This window comes from Maniola hyperantus, chromosome 17, assembly GCF_902806685.2.
Source record: "Maniola hyperantus chromosome 17, iAphHyp1.2, whole genome shotgun sequence".
Classification (NCBI taxonomy): domain Eukaryota; kingdom Metazoa; phylum Arthropoda; class Insecta; order Lepidoptera; family Nymphalidae; genus Maniola; species Maniola hyperantus.
The window spans coordinates 1,376,266-1,397,690 of NC_048552.1; the positions used below are offsets into that span (position 1 = coordinate 1,376,266).

Below are 21,425 nucleotides of genomic sequence, written 5' to 3' on the forward strand. Positions count from 1 at the left end.
TTTTTTTTTTTTTTTTTTTTTTTTTTTTTTTTTTTTTTTTTTTTTTTTTTTTATAAAAGAATATTAGTCATGTTAAATGACTAATATTCCCCTTTCCTCTCCAACTAAGCGTCAGGCTTGTGCTAGGAGTAGGTACGACAATAGTGCAACGGGCGGGGTTTGAACCGTCGACCTTTTTCGATTTGATTTGAAGATGCGTCGTCGCAACGAGGTAGCTGTGCGGTGGGCGAGGTAGATGCGCGACTCGAGCTGAGTTCGACGCGTTGCGCGTATATGCCTAATGCCTATTGACTTGTAGGTACCTCGTCGTCGTAAGCGGGGTTGCCGTAGCTCCTCTTGCTGGCTCGCAGGCGATGGTTGCCCTTCCTGTGCCCCACGCTGACGCTGTCCAGACTGTACGCGTCGAGAGAGACCGGCGTGCAGCGTTGCGCGTATACGCCGCGACGGCCGCGACGACGCACTACCAACTGGAAACCATTTGGATCACATTTAACATTCTATAAACAAAATTAGTTAAATGAATGTGATTCCACATTATACTTAGCTCAAAAATTAGACATTTTGCATTTCGAGAACTAGAAAATGGCTACACGCAACAGCTTGTCTCGTATATATACCTCTATGATTGCCATGTGCCTAATGCTCGTGGCGTAATGCAAGCGATGATAGATAGGTTATGCGTCAGCCTTCTATTTGGGGGGTCGCGGGTTCGATGTCGGGCCGTACCTCTAACTCTACTCTTCTATTAGTATAGTACGCGACAGGTGGAGATGGCAATCTGGGAAGGAACGCCCTGCACACTCGCACAGCCCCCTCGCTATCCCGATACGGACAAGCGCGGGTGACGTGCGGGTGTGCCGGGCGTCTCCCCGCCTCATACCCCGATTGCCACCTCATCCTGTCGCGGACTATACCTATTTATTTGACGATGTAACTACCCATTCAAATAAGTTTATAATTATTGAGTGTTATCTTCACTAAGTAAACACAGAAGTGAGCTCGCCAGCATATTCACATGCAACAAAGTAATTTATCAGTTGTAAGCTCAGCAGACGGTTTTGCCAAATCAACATACTGCGAAAAGCTTCCATTCATTTAATTGACAGGGTTGTCACTTGTTAGTTAGTGTTACAGCTTATTTTTTTCCTTTTTAGGGTTCCGTACCTCAAAAGGAAAAACGGAACCCTTATAGGATCACTTTGTTGTCTGTCTGTCGGTCTGTCAAGAAACCTACAGGGTACTTCCCGTTGACCTAGAATCATGTTTGGCAGGTAAGTAGATCTTATAGCTGACATTCGGGGAAAAAATCTGAAAACCGTAAATTGTTTGTAAGTGGTTACATCACACAAAAAAAAATTAAATTGTGGTCATGAACTACTAATTAGTATTTTCCATTTTCGAAGTAAGTAACTATATTATATTATCAAGTGAGGTATCGTATGAAACGTCTTCAATTGTGCATTCTAAAACAGATTTTTATATATATTATGTGTCATAGTTTATGAATTATCGTGCAAAATGTCGAAAAAATACGACTGTAGTACGGAACCCTCGTTGCGCGAGCCTGACTCACACTTGGCCGGTTTTTTTTTTCCAATTTAATTTAATTCTAGCTTAATTTAGTTACATTTTTGTTTCGTTTGCCGTGGAGACTCTGGGGTCATGGAGTTTTAGTGCTAAAACATTTTTACGAGACATTTTACCGCGATTAATAGCCTCATCTGGTGACAGAAGGGCTGGCTCATTTTTTGCGCAACGGATCAGCCTGGCTGTCCAGCGCGGAAATGCAGCCAGTATTCTTGGCACCATTCCACGCGGGCATGATGTGTATAGTAATTAGATAAGGCTAGCTTTAAGTTTTATTGTAATATTTTCATTAAAAAAAAAAAAAACCTTACATGAGTAGGTAGGTATTTTCTTCTTGCAAAAAAAAATACATTTTTATTGTAATTTACGTTGATTATGTTAAATGATTCTATTTATTTAGATTTTTACTTAAGTACTAGGTATTTCGAAACAAATGAAATATTGAAAAACTACCTACTATTTTTTGTAACTCTTCTACATGCTCAAAATGCGTTGTAAAATATTACCAACATAAATTATACGTAGATTTACAAAAAAAAAAACGGGCAAAAACGAGTCAGACTCGCGCACCGAGGGTCCCGTATTACAGTTGTATTTTTTCGACATTTTGCAAGATAAATTAAAAACTTGCATAAGAATAAAAATAAATTTGTTTTAGAATTTTCAAGTAAAGCCCTTTCATAGGATACCCCACTTAGTATAGTTTTCTTACTTTGAAAATTGAAAATACTAATATTTGTACATCATTTTAATTTTTTTTCTGTGATGTAACCACAAATTTGCGGTTTTCGGATTTATTCCTTTACTTGTGCTAAGACCTACCTACCTACCGAATTCCATAATAATAATTCTAGGTTGACGGGAAGTACCCTATAGGTTTTCTTGACAGACACGACAGACAGACGGACAGACAACAAAGTGATCCTATAAGGGTTTCTTTTTCCTTTTGTGGTACGGAACCCAAAAAACCACACTTCAATTACAATAAATTCATACTATACGTTTCAAATGTGAAGACCATCGCCATATTTAAAAAATAATATCAACATAATAATTTAGATTGTAAGATTTTATTCATGTAGTTCTGCTTTTTTGCGTAGTTATTAACCGACTTCAAAAAAGGAGGAGGTTCTCAATTCGTCGGAATCTTTTTTAGGGTTCCGTTCCTCAAAAGGGAAAACGGAACTCTTATAGGATCACTTTGTTGTCTGTCTGTCAAGAAACCTACAGGGTACTTCCCGTTGACCTAGAATCATGAAATTTGTCAGGTAGGTACATCTTATAGCTGACATTTGGGGACTAATCTGAAAACCGTGAATTTAGGGTTAGATCACACAAAAAAAATTAAATTGTGGTCATGAACTAATAATTAGTATTTTCAACTTTCGAAGTGAGATAACTATATCAAGTGGGGTATCATATGAAAGTTCTTCACCTGTACATTCTAAATCAGATTTTTATTTATTTTTATGCATCATAGTTTTTGAATTATCGTGCAAAATGTCGAAAAAATACGACTGTATTAATTACGGAACCCTCGTTACGCACGCCTGACTCGCACTTGGCCGGTTTTTTTTGTAAATCTACGTATAATTTATGTTGGCAATATTTTTTTAGGATTCACAAGGGACAAAAAGATCGACACCTGTATGTACCTGTACCTGGTACTTGTGTCCTGTATGGTACAATGTGCAACATGAAATATGCACCGCCCGCCCTACTATCCGGAGCATCCTATGGAGATGTAGGCTCTGCAATGCAACTATTGTGCATTGTGGAGTCTACATCTCGTGAGGAATTTTTTATTTATTTTTATTTAGATACAAGTTAGCCCATGCCTGCAATCTCACCTGGTGGTAAGTGATGATGCAGTCTAAGATAAAAACGGGCTAACCTGGAAGGGATATGGCAGTTTTTATTAAAGCCGAGCCGTCAAGCGCTTTACTGTGCCGGTACGATGCTGTGTAGAAACCAATAAGGGGTGTGGGCTCCATATCCTCGACTAGTTATCCCACTTGAATTCGGCTTAATCGCAGTCAAGAGCAAACTGACCCGCGCTGACTTCGCTTGGGTGGAATTTAGAACGAGGTGGGGGTTGAATTTCAAAAAATCCTGAAACACGTTTCAATTTCTTTATTTGTGACCTAAAACCCAAATAACAATATTCATGCAAATAACTTGAAAAATGACGGGCTTTCATACAAACTTTCATCCCCTGTTTAACCCCCTTGGTAGTAGAATTTTCAAAAATTGTGAAATACGTATTTTTTATTTAATACTTAAACAAAATGTAGAAAGTTTCAATATCTACCAATTTTCATCGATTTAACGTCAAAAATGACGAACTTTCATATAAACTTCCATCCCCCATTTAACCTATTTAGGGGTGAAATTTCAAAAAATCTTTTCTTAGTGGAGACCTACTCTGTACAAAGAACTCACCCTCAAAATTTCATGTCTCTAGGACCAGTGTTTTGGCTGTGCGTTGATATATAAATCAGTCAGTCAGGATTTTCAATTTTATAAATATAAACATATAAAAAAATAGAGTAGGTAACGACATATCCTGTCAATGATCTTCATAGTTGAAATGAATAGTACCTGGTACACCATACATTCACATGGTAACCTGAGAGCGAACCATTAAAATATTTCGTTATCGCTAAGTTTAAGAATCATATTAGCACTCTAAGAAACGAGTAGGTGAGAAGGCGACGATGGCCAGGGCTGCCACCACTTCAGAAATCAGAACTTAATTTATGATGACCTTTTCAGTTTCCACTATACCACGGTAAATACCTACTGCAAGTGATGTTGCCGACAATGAATTAACTAATAGGACGGACCGATAGGATTTTGATATTGAACACTATCCATACTAGTCCATACTTAATATTATAAATGCGAAAGTGTGGTAGTGTATCTGTCTGCCTGCTAGCTTTTCACGGCCCAAGAGTTTTACCGATTTTGATGAAATTTGGTACAGAGTTAGCTTACATCCCAGGGAAGAACATAAGCTTTTTATCCCGGATTAAAATTTCGGAAATTAAAGGGTTCCCACGGGATTTATAAAAACCTAAATCCACGCGGACGTAGCCGCGGGCATTATCTAGTTTTAAATATATTAGTTAGTCATATAGTTAGTCATTATAATCATCATCATGATCAACCCATCGCTGGCCCACTACTAACAAAGATCTCCTCTTAGAATGAGAAGGATTTAGGCCATAGTCCGTCACGCTGGCCAAGTGTGGATTGGCAGACTTCAAACACCTTTGAGAATATTATGGAGAACTTTCAGGTAAATATGCACAAATCACAATGTTTTTTTCCACCGTTAAAGCAAATAATATTTAATTGCTTAAAATGCACATATCTCTACTTACATCGACGATTATTTATTACTGGCTTATGCCTAGGACTTTGTTCGCGTGGACTACACACCTTCTATTTTACTCCCTTAGGGGTTGAATTTTCAAAAATACTTTTTTAGCCGATATCTACATCATAATTGCTATCCCGCCGCTTTGTCCAGTAATTTGAGCTGTGATAGACCAGACAGTCAGTCAGACTTTTTGTTGCGAAGCTGAAGTGGCAATGGGCAGGGCACATAGTTCGTACAACCGATAGACGTTTGGGTCCCAAGGTGCTGGAATGGCGACCTCGCACCGGAAGACGCAGCGTTGGAAGACCCCTCACTACGACGGACGGATGGATGGACAAACGACATCAGACGAGTCGCAGGGAGCCGCTGGATCCAGGCGGCGCAAGACCGGGGCGTGTGGAAGTCCCTACAAGAGACCTATATCCAGCAGTGGACGTCTATTGGTTGATGATGATGATGATGATGATTGTAAAAAAAACCATGCCTATTCGTGTCGTATCGGATAAGTCAATGGAAAGGTGGCCAAAGGTCCGTCATCATCGACCGTTGTTTATAATTCACTTTGTAAAAACATCCTCTACGTCGCGATACGGCGACTTCACTTACTAAGGACTTTTGAACCTATGGAATGAGGACCAATGCGAAAGTATTGCACCTTAGGGCTGAAAATTAATGACTATTATAAAAATTACATATCATTTAACCGGTTGAAGCATTAAATATCATTTAAAAACTTGCATGCCTGAGAGTTTTCCATAATTATTTCAAAGGTGTGTCATTGTGTCTTCATAATCATCGTGATCAACCCATCGCCGGCTCAAGACATTCGTCTAGTAGTGGAAGTATATCGGTTACAACAACGACGACCAATATTACCCTTTCTGCTCTGAGCTTGTGCTAGGACTCAGGAGTAGATACGACAGTGCAACGGATAGGATATTTTGGCTTTCAGTGCGCTCCTTGGCCGTTGAGTTTTAAAACACTTTAGTATGTTGTGCATGATAATTGAGAACAGACAAAAATATATTTTTTATAAGTATCAACTACCTTTTTCCTGCGAACACACAAAGTTTAAACCCCCTATTTTAACCCCTTTGGGGTTGAATTTTCATAAATCCTTTATTGGCGGGTGTCTAAATCATAATAGCAATCTGCATGCCAAATTCCAGCTTGATCCGTCCAGTAGTTTGAGCTGTGTGATAGATCAGTTAGTTAGTCACCTTTTCCTTTTTCATATTTAAAGTAAAATAGAAGTAAGTAGAACTGAAAATATGCTTTATTTTTTGAAGTCGGTTAAAAAATTGAGAGCAAAACTTTCTTGTCAGTGTCGCATCCCCATAAAAGTCAAGTGCAGCCCTAGCTTCGCCCAATTCACGTTGCAAGCGTCCTGCCCTTTGCTACTTTCGTGACACTACTCCAGCGCACGCCGAAAAGGTCACTCACGTTCACTTTTACTTCCTCTAATAATATTATTTAATTTATATTTTATTTATTTGATAATATTTTTTTAATTGGCACAACCCTGACAATTTCACGTAAAATATTTAATTACACAATTATTATAATATTATAATATTATAATATTTTGATGTAATACTTATTTTGAAACCGCGATCTGAATCTTGTTTTTTTTAATTTATTGTTAAATTATTGGGGCCGATTCTATTGTACACAGTCTCTATCCCTGTCATAATGTTGCTTGCGGAAAAGGATAGCATAATATTTAAACCTGTTAATTTAGTTTAGTTTAGAGATTGTGTACAAGAGAATCGGCCCCTATTTTGTTTCATTTTTACTAAAGTTTGGAAGTATGTACATAATTATTTAATTAGTTAATATATCAGGCATTAGTTTACAACAATATACAACAAAGTTTATTTTTTATTTTATTTAAAGTTGAAGTAAGTTTGTAGTTTTCATAAACTATTTGATGTGGCAGAATGAAGAAGACGAACCAGGTGAGTTTTTTTTACACTTTAACTAAAATTAAATAAATTTGTTCTATAATAAGAACTTATAATATTATGATCCTTTATTCTATCAGGTTTTTCATACTATACCTACCTACTATATTACGTATGTGCTGTGCGATGCATCAAACCCATTTTTTCAATAGGTAAAAAAACTATAATTTTATATCATTTTACACTAATATATAAATAATGAATTATATTATAGTCCGGTCAAAATAGACACTCAAGGTAACAATAATTCGCATAGGGCTAAAAATTGGTACGAATGTTGGGAACATTATAATTGTAATATAATTTATATCCCGTAGTGTGAAATGAGATTTCTTTCAATATTTTTTGTATGAAAAGAAATTTTACACTACTTATTATTTTTTGTTTATTTGAAAGTAATCAACAGCGTAAATACATAATTATTATTTAAATTTAAATCTAGGTATAATATTACATAATATTATATAATTATATAATAAATTATTATATAATCAGTATAATATTATATAATATTATAATATTAATATGATACTGATTATACTGATTATAGCATTGCTTTTTAAGTATGTACCTATAGGTTATGCACTCTTCACGAAGTAATAGACTAAACACGTCAAGTCACTAGACTATTATGAATTCATGAGTCATAATATAGTATTGCGTACACGCAAACTAATAATAATAATTATGTAGTTGAGAAAGGTTAGGAAAATGTAAACTATGCCATATGATGCATTGTTACAATATACGAGTTCTGTGAAGTATGATTATGAGTCTTATGGCATACTGATATAAATATAATGGGTGTGTGATAGATGTATATCCTTAATCCATACTAATATTATAAATGCGAAAGCGTCTGTCTGCCTGTCCGTCTGTCTGTCTGTCTGCTAACCTTTCACGACCCATCCGTTCAACCGATTTTGACGAAATTTGGTACAGCGACAGATTGCATCCCGGGGAAGGACATAGGCTACTTTTTATCCCGAAAAATCAAAGAGTTCCAACGGGATAGGCTACTTTTTATCCCGAAAAATCAAAGAGTTCCCACGGGATTTTAAAAGCCTAAAACCACGCGGACGGAGTCGCGGGCATCATCTAGTAGAATAGAATAGAATTTATTATTATTCAAGTAGACTTATTACAAGTTCTTATGAATCGTTTAGCTTAATTTACCAGTAGTAATATTATAAATGTGAAAGTGTATCTGTCTGTCTGTCTGCTAGCTTTTCACGGCCCCACAGTTTAACCGATTTTGATGAAATTTGGTACAGAGTTAGCTTACATTCCGGGGCCTTGACATAGGCTTTTTATGCCGAAAAATGAAAGAGTTCCCACGGGTTTTCAAAAAAACCTAAATACATGCGGACGAAGTCGCGGGCATCCTCTAGTACAATATAGTTAGCTCTAAAAACAATTTCGGTACTTTCCCGGGCTATGATAACGCAACGGTTTTATACTTTTAATTATTATATCCACCAATCAACGACCGCCGAGTCGATCCTCTGTTCTCGCTAGCGGCTAGTGACACGATAAGCGGTGTCGGGTGGCGATAATAGTCATCGGGTTACCGGTGAAGGAATTTTTATAGCGCGAAATGACCGTTGGTGTTCCGCCGTGCGATTGCTACTTGCGAGAAATGATTTAGTTTAGCTGATTGCACGTTTGATGTATTAACTATGGCATGTTCATAATATATTACCTGATCGGTGAAGGAAACATCGTGAGGAAAGCTGCATGCCTGAGAGTTCTCCATAATGTTCTCAAAGGTGTGTGAAGTCTACCAATCCGCACATGGCCAGTGTGGTAGACTATGGACAAAACCCTTCTAACTCTGAGAGGAGACCCGTGCTCTGTAGTGAGCCGGCGATGGGTTGATCATGATGATGATGATGATGAAATAATACCATGTAGTAAAAAGATTTTCTTGATACATTTCAGGAGCAGCAGCTAAAGAAAGAGAAAGCGCTCACGAAGAAGAAAAATTATACTTAAGGTACCTATTTTTCTTTAATTTATTACTTTTTTTCTGTCCATCGCCCGCTGAGGGATTATCTTTCTTATGAGGCCCATAGTTAGCGACCATGTCTCGGATTCATAGAGTTCTCATTTTTTTTTAAATTCAGATACAAGTTAGCCCTTGACTGCAATCTCACTTGGTGGTAAGTGACGATGCAGTCTAAGATGAAAGCGGGCTAACCTGGTAGGGGTATGGCAGTTTTTTAATAAACCCATGCCCCTTTGGTTTCGACTCGGCATCGTACCGGAACGCTAAATCGCTTGGCGGCACAGCTTTTGTCGGTAGCACAAACTTGACACTTAGTTGGAGAGGAAAGGGGAATATTAGTCATTTAACATGGCTAATATTCTCTAGCCACGGCCGAAGTCTCCCACCAGACAATATCAAAAGTTTCTTGTTTCACGTTTCAGAATCAACATTCAACAAGCAGTGGTCTGTGTCCTCAACGTTCAACAAGCAGTGCTCTTTGTCCTCAACGTTCAACAAGCAGTGCTCTTTGTCCTCAACGTTCAACAAGCAGTGCTCTATGTCCTCAACGGTCTCCAAAGCAGTGCGCATAATTTATCGTGAGTTACTATAGATATTATGCTCATTACTTTGGATATGTTGTGGAACTATCACCGTTGGAGTCAAGATTAGAGAAACACGAGGAAAATGGAGGGATCGCAATAGAAGAAAATATGTAACCTCAGATCAAAGATAGAAAACGGGAGGAAGACATCGCTTCAAGAGAAGAAATTTTATTATTTAGAGATTTAGCCCTCGACTGAATTCACTTGAGCGAAATCCATAGTGATCTAGCTCTAGTGTAACTTTTCAAGTTAAAGTTAACTCTGTCAATCAGTAACAGATAACTTAAAAAGTTACACTAGAGGTCGCTCAGCTATGAACTTGAGTTTAGAAAAAAAGACGATACTGATCTATGAGCTTATGATATACTTTTTCCATTTTTCAGTGCCTGGGACGATTTAAACTATTGAAAGTATAAGTCCCGCAAATTGCTAACGTGCTTGGCCGCCGTTTTAGTGACGTCAGCACTAGACTGAAGTTTCGAGCTGATGGTATATTCTTATTTCAGCTGACGTCAAAATGACGTCATTTCGATGTAAATGGTTGCACACATGACATGACATGATGATGAGACATAGTTGCAGCGCAATAGCAATTTGTAGGACTTATATCATTTTGTTCTACTACCAAGCAATCTTAAATATATTAACTTTTCTTGGTGGTTTAATTTTGTTTTCTTATTTTTTTTAGGTTTTCTCGGATTTGTTTATTAATTTACAGCCAAAATTAATAATGAATCGTACCGGTAATTTGTTACTACGCAATATTGTTAATTTTGTCAAATACTTATTGTAGGTGTGTTCTTTTTTGACAAAATTACATGACATATCTAATAATATTATATAGATTGATTTTTATTAATTTCGGCCGTAAGACTTGTGAAAGGCAGATAATATTATGTTTCCTAGGATATTTTAATAGCTTTCTTTTCCAGTAGAGGCTTAGGTAGCTCCACCAAGCTCATTTGACATTTTATTATTGACTAGCTTATGCTCGCGACTTCGTCCGCGTGGACTACAAAATTTCAAAACCCTATTTCACCCCCTTAGGAGTTGAATTTTCAAAAATCCTTTCTTAGCGGATGCCTACGTCATAATAGCTATCTGCATGCCAAATTTCAGCCCGATCCGTCCAGTAGTTTGAGCTGTGCGTTGATAGATCAGTCAGTCAGTCAGTCAGTCATTCAGTCAGTCAGTCAGTCAGTCAGTCACCTTTTCCTTTTATATATATAGATAATCATAATCATTTATTTTGCTAGAATATGGTATAGTACGTGACAGGTCGAGATGGCAGTCGGGGTGGGGACGCCCCGCACACTCGCACAGCCCTCGCGCTAACCCGGTGCGTGAGAGCGCGAGTGACGTGCGGGTGTTCGGGGCGTCCCCTCGCCTCATACCCCGATTGCCATCTCAACCTGTCGCGTACTATACATGCATATTATTTACTCTTATGTCCATATTTTTTATTAATTGAAATTCTTTTCTTCGAAAAATTGTTTTCATTTTACTCAGTAAAGCAGCAATGTAGAACCAATCCATGTCAAATGAGCTCTGTGTCTATCTCTCTATCTCTATCGCGGGTAATTCGCTAACACTGAGTTAGCGAATTACCCGCAGTTGTTAATCACACTTGTTGCAGACAATAAAGTGGACTAATAGAGAGAGAGCCAACGCGTGCGAGACCTGCGTTATTTTATAAAAGCTGAAAGTTTCTCTGCGTATTGTACACAGGGAGGAAGGATCAGCAACTATTAAGTTTGGATCATGGTGGCTTTGTGAGATAAACAGGTAATAAAGGTGTAAAAAACCTTACGCCAAAGTATGAAGTCTATTTTTTTTACAGGAATAGTATTAGAAATCACGTCATGACAACCCTCGTGACAACCCTCTTCCAGACACCCTTAATCTTTAACTGTCACTTTATCAAACTTTAAGGGTGTCTGGCAGAGGATTGCAGTATCTGGCAATGCATGACGTGATTTCTAATAATATTCCGAAGAACATAAAATAATTAGAGTTTATACTTTGACGTAAAACTTTTTACACCTTTATTACCTGTTACCTCACATAGTCACCATGATCCAAACTTCATAGTCGCTGATCGTTCCTCCCTGTGTTGTGGACAATGTGCAGAGAAACTGCTTTTAGAAAATAACGAAGGTCTGGCACGCGCTGGCTCTTAGTCCATAATGAAAGAATCTCTACTGAATATGAAAGTAAACTTACCAATAATCCAACAAGTAGTACGAGAGCAATCACACCGATAGTACTGACAGCGATCGCAATAGCAGCACCAGTCCCAGCTTCTTGTTCCAGAACCCTCGACGACGCTTCCGTAGTCACATCTTCAGCATAACTTGTCAAATCCTCCAAGTCATTCACAGATTTAGTGGTTTCATCCGTCGTGTCTTCTGTAGTCGTGACTTCTTTCGTCGTTGTTTCGTTTTCGGCGTCTTTGTCAGTCGTTGGTTTCGCTTCAGTAGTCGTTCGAGCCGACGTTGTAGGATACCTAACTTCTATTGTAGTTACTACTCTTTCGATTTTAGTGATGCCATCAGTGGTAGTTGGCGGTAACTCAGTCGTTTCTTCTACTACAACCTCGTTGCTGTTACTGTTTTCTTCTGATGGTTTACTAGTTTCTATTTCAACCGTTTCTGTTACATCAGTTGGTGTATATGTAGTAACTGGAACTCTTTCTGAGTTTATCTCTGTGGCTACAGAGACTATTATTGTAGTTGTTTCTAAAGGTGTAGTGGTATCGAGTTCTGTAGTAGTCTGCCTGTAGGTTTCTGTACTATTTGTGATTGAGGTGACTATTTCGATTGTAGGTTCAGTAGTAGATTCGGAAGTTGCCTCGACCAACTCTGTTGTGGTAGGATCTGCTTTTGTTGTAGTCGCTGGGGTAGTTGTTATGGTTGGTACTGTTGGAGCATAAGTTGTTGTTATTATTGGAATAATATCAGTCGCAAGGCTTTCTTTCTGAGGAGGTTTTTTTATATCTTGCGAGGATACTTCTGTTTGGGGTGTGCTCTCAATATTTGTGGCAGTTGTTTGTTCAATCATTTCAGTTGTGGTCACATATTTTGGTCGGTACGTAGTTATTGGGTTCTCTTCCTCGGTTGTCGCATGTGTTCGTGTAGGGATAACCGGATGCCATTCTGTATTATCTTCAGTGATAGTCTCCACAGTTGATTTTTCAGTTGGAACATATGTAAATCTGATTGTAGTAATTTCATAATCAGTCGTCGTCTTCTTCTCTTCTGAGGTAGCTACTGTTTCGTCTGTAGGCGTAGTTATTTCTGCAGGTAGTTTTGTTATAGATTCGAAGCCAGTTGACTTAGTTGTATCAACTGGTAGAATGACTTTTACATCTGAAGATTCTTTGATTTCGTTTACAGTTACCTGATTGTGGGCATTCGTAACAGGAATCCAGGATGGAGTTTTAAAGGCTTCTGTAGCACTATCTGGTGATTTAGTCCTAATTGCCTCCGTACTAGGTGGCTCTTGACTACTTTGGATAGATATATTACTTTCAGCAGGAACTCTTTCTGAATTAGTTTCACTAGGTTTTCCATTACTTTCTACAGAGGCTGTAGGAGATATCGGCTTCCACGGTAATCGATTTTGATAGATTTCTGTAATATTTTTAGTAAGAAAATCACTATTTGCAGCTGCAGTAGATGATGGCATTGTTGAACTCGTGGTAGATTCTTTCGACTTGTCTGAAAAAAAATCAAAAAGGGGTATATAATTTAAAAGACTCATAACAAATATTCTAGATTTTAGACAGCAACAATTCTCAACTAGCTACTAGTTATTGCTATCCATCCATGCCAAGAGTACTAGGATAAATAAAATTGAATGACTAGAAACTCACCTACGACTTCTCCAACTTTCTGCAACTCGTTTTCGTCTACACTTTTTTGTGTTGATCCAGTAGCATTTACCACAGCATTTGATAATGACGGAGGACTTCTCATGCTGGCCAGTGCCCAGGCTGTTAACGTTGGTGGAATCTCCAGATCACTAATTCCACTGCCAGTATTCTTTTCAGCAGAGTTTGCGGTAGATGTTCCAAACTTTACAGATCCTCTTTTCCATAACGATGGTATAGTATTATCAGATATAGATGGTGAGTGAACAGTCTTTTGCGAACTACTAACATCACTCTGCAATACAGGGTCTATTTGTTCTGATGATTGAGTTGTTAATACAGTTCTAATCGGTAGTTTTGGTTTATGAGTAGACGATATTTTGTCTATTTGTTCTGATGATTGAGTTGTTGTTACAGTTCGAATCGGTAGTTTTGGTTTATGAGTAGACGATATTTTGTCTTTAATATCAAAATGTTCGGAATATATTGTAGAAGGAATCCTTCTAGTAGCGTTTCGTCTTGGGGCCATCCATATCGGCTTCGTTTTAGGTGTAGTAAAGTGGAAACGTCTCGTTTGCGGCCTGTAGGCTTGGTTCGGTGAAACTTGCACAGTTTGTAATGTTGATAAAACACTATTAGGAGAATCTTTGGCACCAGATAAATTAAGTCGTTTTGAATAGTTTCGGTTTCTATTATAGCTGCTAGAAAATAATTTAGCAGTATCTGTTGAAGATATTATGTTTTGTGTAGAATATGACATTGGGCCCAATGAAGTATACACAGTGAAGGGTGTGCTGCTAGGGAAGAATTTTGATGATCTTGTAGATATAGAAACAGGGCTTGGTTCGGAGTCTGGAACGCTAGGTTTTGTAGAACTTTCTAAATTCGGCTTTGCAGCCATAATCGATGCCAGCTCCTCTCTTAGTGGTGTACTAACTGTAGTTTCAGAGGGCTCATTCTCATCGCAATCATCGTCATTATTATCTTTATCAAGATTAGTGTAAGTTTCAGTAGACAAAACTGTCATTTCATAATAAATACTTGTACCGTGCACATCAGATTGCCCTTTATTAACAGTGCCTTCCTTATCATTATCCATAAAACGTATCTCTTTGGTATTTTTTATAAATACAGTTGATTTATTGCTAGGTAAACTATTATTACTTAATTTATCAGAACTCTTAGTTTCTGTCATGTCGTTGACATTTGTTAAATTGGTTGACGGCATTTTAGCACTAGCTGTATCTACCTTATTTACAATACTGGACGATAGTTTGTGATGTTTACTATCAAAAAATTTGTTTTTAGGAGTAGTAAGTTCAGAGTCGAAATCGATATACGATTCTGAATTGTATGATTCTTCTTGGTTCAGACTGTACACATTTTTAGGAAAGAAGTCAGAGAAACTACTAAAGGTCGGGCTGTTGTAGTCATGTTTACTATGTCTATCGGATCCGTGTTTATATTTTCTGGTACTATGACTATAGTCATCATCATCGTCAAAGCTTGGAATAGTGAAAAAACTGCTATCATCAAATTTACTCGACGTAAATTTTTCAAAGGAGTCTAAATCTTCCTCTTCATCATCGTATTCGTCGTCGTGTATTGCTGTTTTAATTGGCTCAGTGCTGCTTACAATAGTCACTGCAGGTATCTTTGTTTTAAAATGTCGCATGCTATCAATTATTTGCGCAGGCTTTCGTACTTCAGGAGTTGGTGTCACTATAACGACATCAGTTGGTTTAGTTACCCTCTTCAAAGGACTAGCTGTTGTAGATTTGGATTGCACATTATATTTAACCCTTCCTCTGTCCTTGTATTTAGCGTTTTTCTCTGAATTTTCTTCACTTGAATAATCATTTGGATTTAGCTCATTGAGTGCTTCGTCCGGTAATTTTGATTTGTTTTTCTCATCCCACGATGTGCCGTTAGTTCTTCCATACCTTGGGTTTCTGTCATTGTTCAACTCTGTAGACGTCGTTTCGTTTGGCGACGTATTTGCAGTAACAGTCGTGCTGGTGATCAGTAGTAAGTTTACTACTAAAGCTGCACCTGAAATTACATATATTTCACAATTTGTTTATTCTGAAAGTATAGCTTTATAGTCCCGTTTTCAGAGAACATAGTATTATGTTATAAATGTTTTTAAGATATTATAGTATTGTTGTAAATGTTTTCAAGATACTATAAATATTTTTTTAAGATAAGTAATATACATTTGTTATAAATGATTTTAAGATAAATCTTAAAAACATTTATAATTTTTAAAATGAATTTTTTTCATTAAAATAAAAAAAATAACTTTTTAATTGTGTTTTATTCAAATATTGCATTACCAACTTATTTCAATTTAATAATCATCTTAGTAACATAACAGCCGTAATTAACAATCATAAATTGATTGTAAATTACGGCCAGGCCTAGGTATCTGCTAACTCTCGATAAGTTATTTAGCAACGTTGTTATTTTAAGGTTATATTTTGTCAAAAATTGCTTGGTATTTTTTTTGACAAATAATTACATTGCTAAGAAACTTATCGATAGTTAGAATGACTGATTTTTAACTTCGGCATGAAGTCGGTTAAATCAACTGTACTATCTACAATCAATATCTAGTTGATATAAGTCCCGCAAATTGCTATTGCGCTGGAACCATGTCTCATTAACATCGAAATGACGTCATTTTGACGTCATTTGACGTAAATTTAGGTAAAAATATACCATCAGCTCGAAACTTTAGTCTAGTGCTGACTGCTGACGTCACTAAAATGGCGGCCACGCGCATTAGAAACTTGCGGGACTTATATATTTGTACACACCTATACATATTCTGACTGGAGATTCCATGTTTATTTCATTTTGCTGTGCAGCAAAGTTATCAGCAAGTCCACCCCATGCCGTCCTGGCTACTCTTTGTCCTGAAAAAAAAACAAAATAAAATATGAATATGTAGGTGGCTTCCTTTCTTCTATATTAATACTAACTGATGTCCGCGTGGAATAAGGTTTTTAAAAATCCCGTGGGAACTCTTTGATTTTCCGGGATAAAAAGTAGCCTATGTCACTCTCCAGGTCATTTTCTATACCCATGAAAAAAATCACGTCAATCCGTTGCACTGTTGCGACGTGGTTGAAGGACAAACCAACAAACCAACAAACAAACACACTTTCGCATTTATAATACCTACTGATTATAAAGCGGTAAAGTTTGTAAGTTTGTTTAAGCAATCTCTGGAACTACTCAACCAAACTTATCTCTAATAGCCGGACTCAGAGTCGCTAATCGTTACTTAACGTTAGAGGCTGAAAGCTTGACACATAATGTGGCTAATTCCTTTGTACACAATCTCTAAACTAAACTAAAATATCACGTCTAAATCTATTGCTATCCCTTTCATAATGTTGCTTGCGGAAAAAGAAAGCACTAGACTTAGACCTGTTAATTTAGTTTAGCTTAGAGATTGTGTACTAGAGAATCGGCCCCATTATAATGTGGCCTTAGCCTATGGGCCTATCTCCACAGGACGATACTATCGCGGCAATAGTTTGTATCGAATTTTGTCACAGCGAGACTATCGCCGCGATTCTCTCGTCCGTGCAGATGACGCCTTAGGCAGTGGTCCGACTCCCAACGATGAACGAGAAACGAGTAGAACTAGAAACTATAAACAATATAAACTATATGGCGATCGGCGGGAAGCGAGTGTGTAGTTTCGATAGTTTTGTCGCCGGGCTATAAGCGAGTGTGCAAGTGCGACGAGCGATTACTCGCGCGGTCGCTCAGCCCTGTGCAAATCTGCGCGCGCGTTACACGTGTTCAAGCGAGCGAGCATCGCTGAACGAATATCGCTGAGCGAGTTTATTTTTGAAAGCTCGTCGCTCAGCGATTAAATTAGTAAAGCGAGTCGTCGCCGGCAGTGTGAACAGTCAGAGACCAATTTTTGGTATATGCATCTCTTTCGTTTACACAGAATGTACATTTATTGGGCATTTCTTGAGAGAGAAAATCGCCGATAGTCGTTTTTTCGCCGGCGGCGGTCGAACCACTGCCTTAGTATCAAAGGTAACAAGGAGCTAGACATGAGCTGTAATTATTTGCATAAGGTTTCCTAACGCTGATCGTATCGGTAACTAACATCGTGTAGAAATAATTGAAGCCATAGAGATGGCTCAAATGGAACCGCGATAGAGCTCGCTTTGTAGTTTATACCTACTTGTGGAACACTGGGACTATTGTGGGAACGTTGCATTATACTATAATGGACCATTCTAATTGCATCGATAACCTCTATATTTAGATCTAAGTTAACGTAAGGTTGCCCTTATGAACAGCGCAGTGCTCAGACAAGCCGTCAAACTCTTACAAGTTACAAGAAAGTAGAAACTAATTTATTAGGTAAGTACATTTTTAGCTTTTGAAATCTAAATTATATAAAAGGAAAAGGTGACTGACTGGCTGACTGATCTATCAACGCACAGCAAAAACTACTGGACGGATCGGACTGAAATTTGGCATGCAGATAGCTATTATGACGTAGACATCCGCTAAGAAAGGATTTTTAAAAATTCAATCACTAAAGGGATAAAACAGGGGTACGAAATTTGTGTAGTCCACGTGGACGAAGTCGCGGGCATAAGCTAGTAATAAGATAAGTAAGATAGTATTTATAATGGAAATCACTCACGGTAGTTTAAAAGCTAGTAATATATAAAATTCAAACATTTCAAAGTCCTGACATCGCACAGCCTAAGTCACTGGTCTTAGTAGAGACATGAAATTTGGAGGGTGTGTTCTTGGTAAAGAGTAGATATCCACTAAGAAAGGATTTTTCGAAATTCCACCCCTGAGTGGGTTAATTGGGGGGTTTGAAATTTATGCAGTCCACGTGGATGAAGTCTCGAAAATAAGCTAGTAAATAAATAAAATAATACTAAATATTAGTATTATTTTATTTTATTCAGATACAATTTAACCCATGAGGTAATTAACATAAAAAGTGGTGGATTCAACCCCAAAACTTAGATTTTTTTTACAATACCTACATATTTAAATTGTCATTAGTTACATACCTACTCGAAGCTACTCGTACTACCAAAATATGTCAACAGCTATAGTTGGTAGGTACCTATTCCACTTTTGACCCAAAAAAATGGCTTTCGCTAATGATAAGAATCATTAGAGTCCTGTACGAAAGTTCTACGCACCGAATTACAATAGTTTGGTGCTAATAACTTCCGAACATAGGCTGACTCACGGGGTCACTGGGACAATGAGGTCAAAACAATAACGTTGTACAAAGACGGTTTGTTTATTTGTATCTGAATTCTTCGCCGTGATGAATTCCTGGTATCTACCAAGGTTACGTTTATTAATCCTACAGTAGGTATACCACAAGCTTAATCCGCTACAATCCGCCAAAACAGACGATGCGGTATGCTACAACGTGCAGCGTGCAAAAGAGTAAAAGACAAGAATGTTGCTGTGTTGTAGGCTGAAAGGCGGGAACACGCTCAACCAGGAGTTTTTAGCCGGTAAGAGTCCGGCTCTACCTACGGGTGTCCATGAGGATTTTCCCCTGCTGTATAAACAAAAAAAAAAAAAAGTGCAGCGTGCGATATTATGTGCCGTCCGTCCTCCTAAAGAAGTATAAATATAAAAATTTAGCCTTTAGAATAATAGCCTCATCTGGTTACAGAAGGGCTGGCTCATTTTTTGCGCAACGGATCAGCCTGGCTGTCCAGCGCACAAATGATTTTTATAGTAATTAGATAAGGCTAGCTTTAAGTTTCATTGTAAATTGTAATAATTTCATTAAATTAAATTCGTTATTTATTTATCCAACCAAAAAAAAAAGAAGCAGCTAAAAGTAAGCAATACACACAACACCACAAATCATCATAGAACACATTCAACGTAGTAGGGACGTTTCGCTCCGACACCGGGGCATCCTCAGGAGATGTAGATTTAAGAAAAATCCTTGGACTTTCCTTGAAAGAGCATAGACAGGGGTTGAAATTTTCAAAAATCCTTTCTTAGCGGATGTCTACATTATAATAGCTATCTGCATAACAAATTTCAGCACGATCCATTCAGTAGTTTGAGCTGTAGGTACGTTGATAAATCAGTCAGTCAATCAGCTTTTCCTTTTATTTATATAGAAGACTAGCTTATGTTTACGACTTCGTCTGCGTGGACTACACAAATTAATTACAAACCTCTATTTCACCCCCTTAGGGATTGAATTTTCAAAAATCCTTTCTAAGCGGATGCTTACGTCATAATAGCTATCTGCATTCTGCATGCCAAATTTCAGCTCGATCCGTCCAGTAGTTTGAGTTGTGCGTTGATAGATCAGTCAGTCAGTCAGTCGGTCAGTCACCTTTTCCTTTTATATATTTAGATATAGATTCCCTGTAGAAACTGCAAAACATAAGTAGATACCAAAGAGCTTTTCCTTCATATACTGCTTCATTACTCACCATCAGAAAGGTTTCCACCTACCTATTTACACACTTTCAATACCATAAAGAAGCTTATAAAAGCTCGCAGCTAATTTTAGGTTGTAAACCTGTTCTAGAAATCTGAGCCGACTTGAGCACTAGACGTAAATTGCAGGCTGAGTACTGACCTCGATCGCCACGCTATTGGATGCATTCCATTCAAAGTTCAGCCTATTTACTTTTTTTTAATATGTTTAGGAATTTTAGGGTTTCGTACCTAAAAAGGAAAAAAGGAACTCTTATAGGATCGCTTCGTTGTCTGTCTCTCTCTGTCTGTCTGTCTGTCCGTCTATCCGTCGAGTCGGTCAAGAAAACCTACAGGGTACTTACTTCCCGTAGACCTAGAATCATGAAATTTGGTGCGTAGGTAGGTGTTATAGCACAAGTAGGTAAAGGAACTAATCCGAAAACCGTGAATTTATGGTTACATTATAAGAAAAAATTAAATTGTAGTCATGAACTAATAAGTATTTTAAATTTTCGAAGTAAGATAACCTATATCAAGTGGGGTATCATATGAAAGAGCTTCACCTGTGCATTCTAAAACAGATTTTTATTTATTTTTATGCATCATAGTTTTTGAATTATCGTGCAAAATGTCGAAAAAATACGACTGTAGTACGGAACCCTCATTGCGCGAGCCTGACTCGCACTTGGCCGGTTTTTTATTTATTTAGACTAGCTACGAATCCGCACATGGCCAGCGTGGTAGACTATGGCCAAAACCCTTCTTACTCTGAGAGGAGACCCGTGCTCTGTAGTGAGCCGGTGATGGGTTGATCATGATGTTGTTGATGATGATGATGATGATAATAGACTAATTCATGCTCGCGACTTCGTCCGCGTGGACTAAACTTCAACCACTATTTCAACCCCTTAGGAGTTAAATTATCAAAAAAAAAATTACAAAAAAAATAAAAACCGACTTCGTTACATAAACACTAAAAATTGAAAAATAATTTAATTTATTACCGAATATATTATGTATACAAGAGTTATTATAGTTCCATAATAATACTTTTTGGTGCCGGTGCCAATTAGCTTTAGCTGCGCGAATCGTCTAGACTTCATATTTTTATGGGACTCCACAATGGCACCTCATTGGCACCGACCCCAAAAAATATTATTATGGAACTATATTAACTCTTGTATACATAATATATTCGGTAATAAATTAAATTATTTTTCAATTTTTAGTGTTTATGTAACGAAGTCGGTTTTTATTTTTTTTGTAAAAAAATTTTATTTCACAATTTTTAGTGGCCCCATGGAATTATGCTATGACTGGTTAAAAATCTACTGTTTACTAAGCTATTACACTGATTGCGAGCAATTTACTCTTATCCGTTGAGGAGTTCCAGTATCTATCTTCGAAGATGTTCATCAGATCTTCACCAAATTGAAATGGGACCAACTTTGAAGTATACCCTTTCAAACAAAAAAAGAATTTTCAAAATCGGTCCAGGCGTTTTTGAGTAATCGGGGAACATACATAAAAAATATAAAAAAAAAAAAAAAAAAGATTC

At 37.5% G+C, this 21,425-nt stretch overlaps 2 protein-coding genes across 2 annotated transcripts in view; one reads left to right on the top strand and one right to left on the bottom strand.

The window, feature by feature from the left end:
• Positions 1-21,425, top strand: part of LOC117990200 (arrestin domain-containing protein 17-like) — a 436,990-nt gene that overhangs the window by 287,639 nt on the left and 127,926 nt on the right. The window lies entirely within an intron of this gene.
• The window catches only part of LOC117990093 (uncharacterized), an 80,545-nt gene that overhangs the window by 7,134 nt on the left and 51,986 nt on the right, over positions 1-21,425 (bottom strand). The window contains exons 2-5 of the mRNA XM_034977537.2: positions 16,219-16,317; positions 13,403-15,451; positions 11,752-13,247; positions 303-467 (exon numbers count right to left, since the gene is read on the bottom strand). Of these exons, the coding sequence (XP_034833428.1) occupies positions 303-467; positions 11,752-13,247; positions 13,403-15,451; positions 16,219-16,246 (3,738 nt within the window). The 5' untranslated portion in view covers positions 16,247-16,317. The remainder of the gene's footprint in view (positions 1-302; positions 468-11,751; positions 13,248-13,402; positions 15,452-16,218; positions 16,318-21,425) is intronic.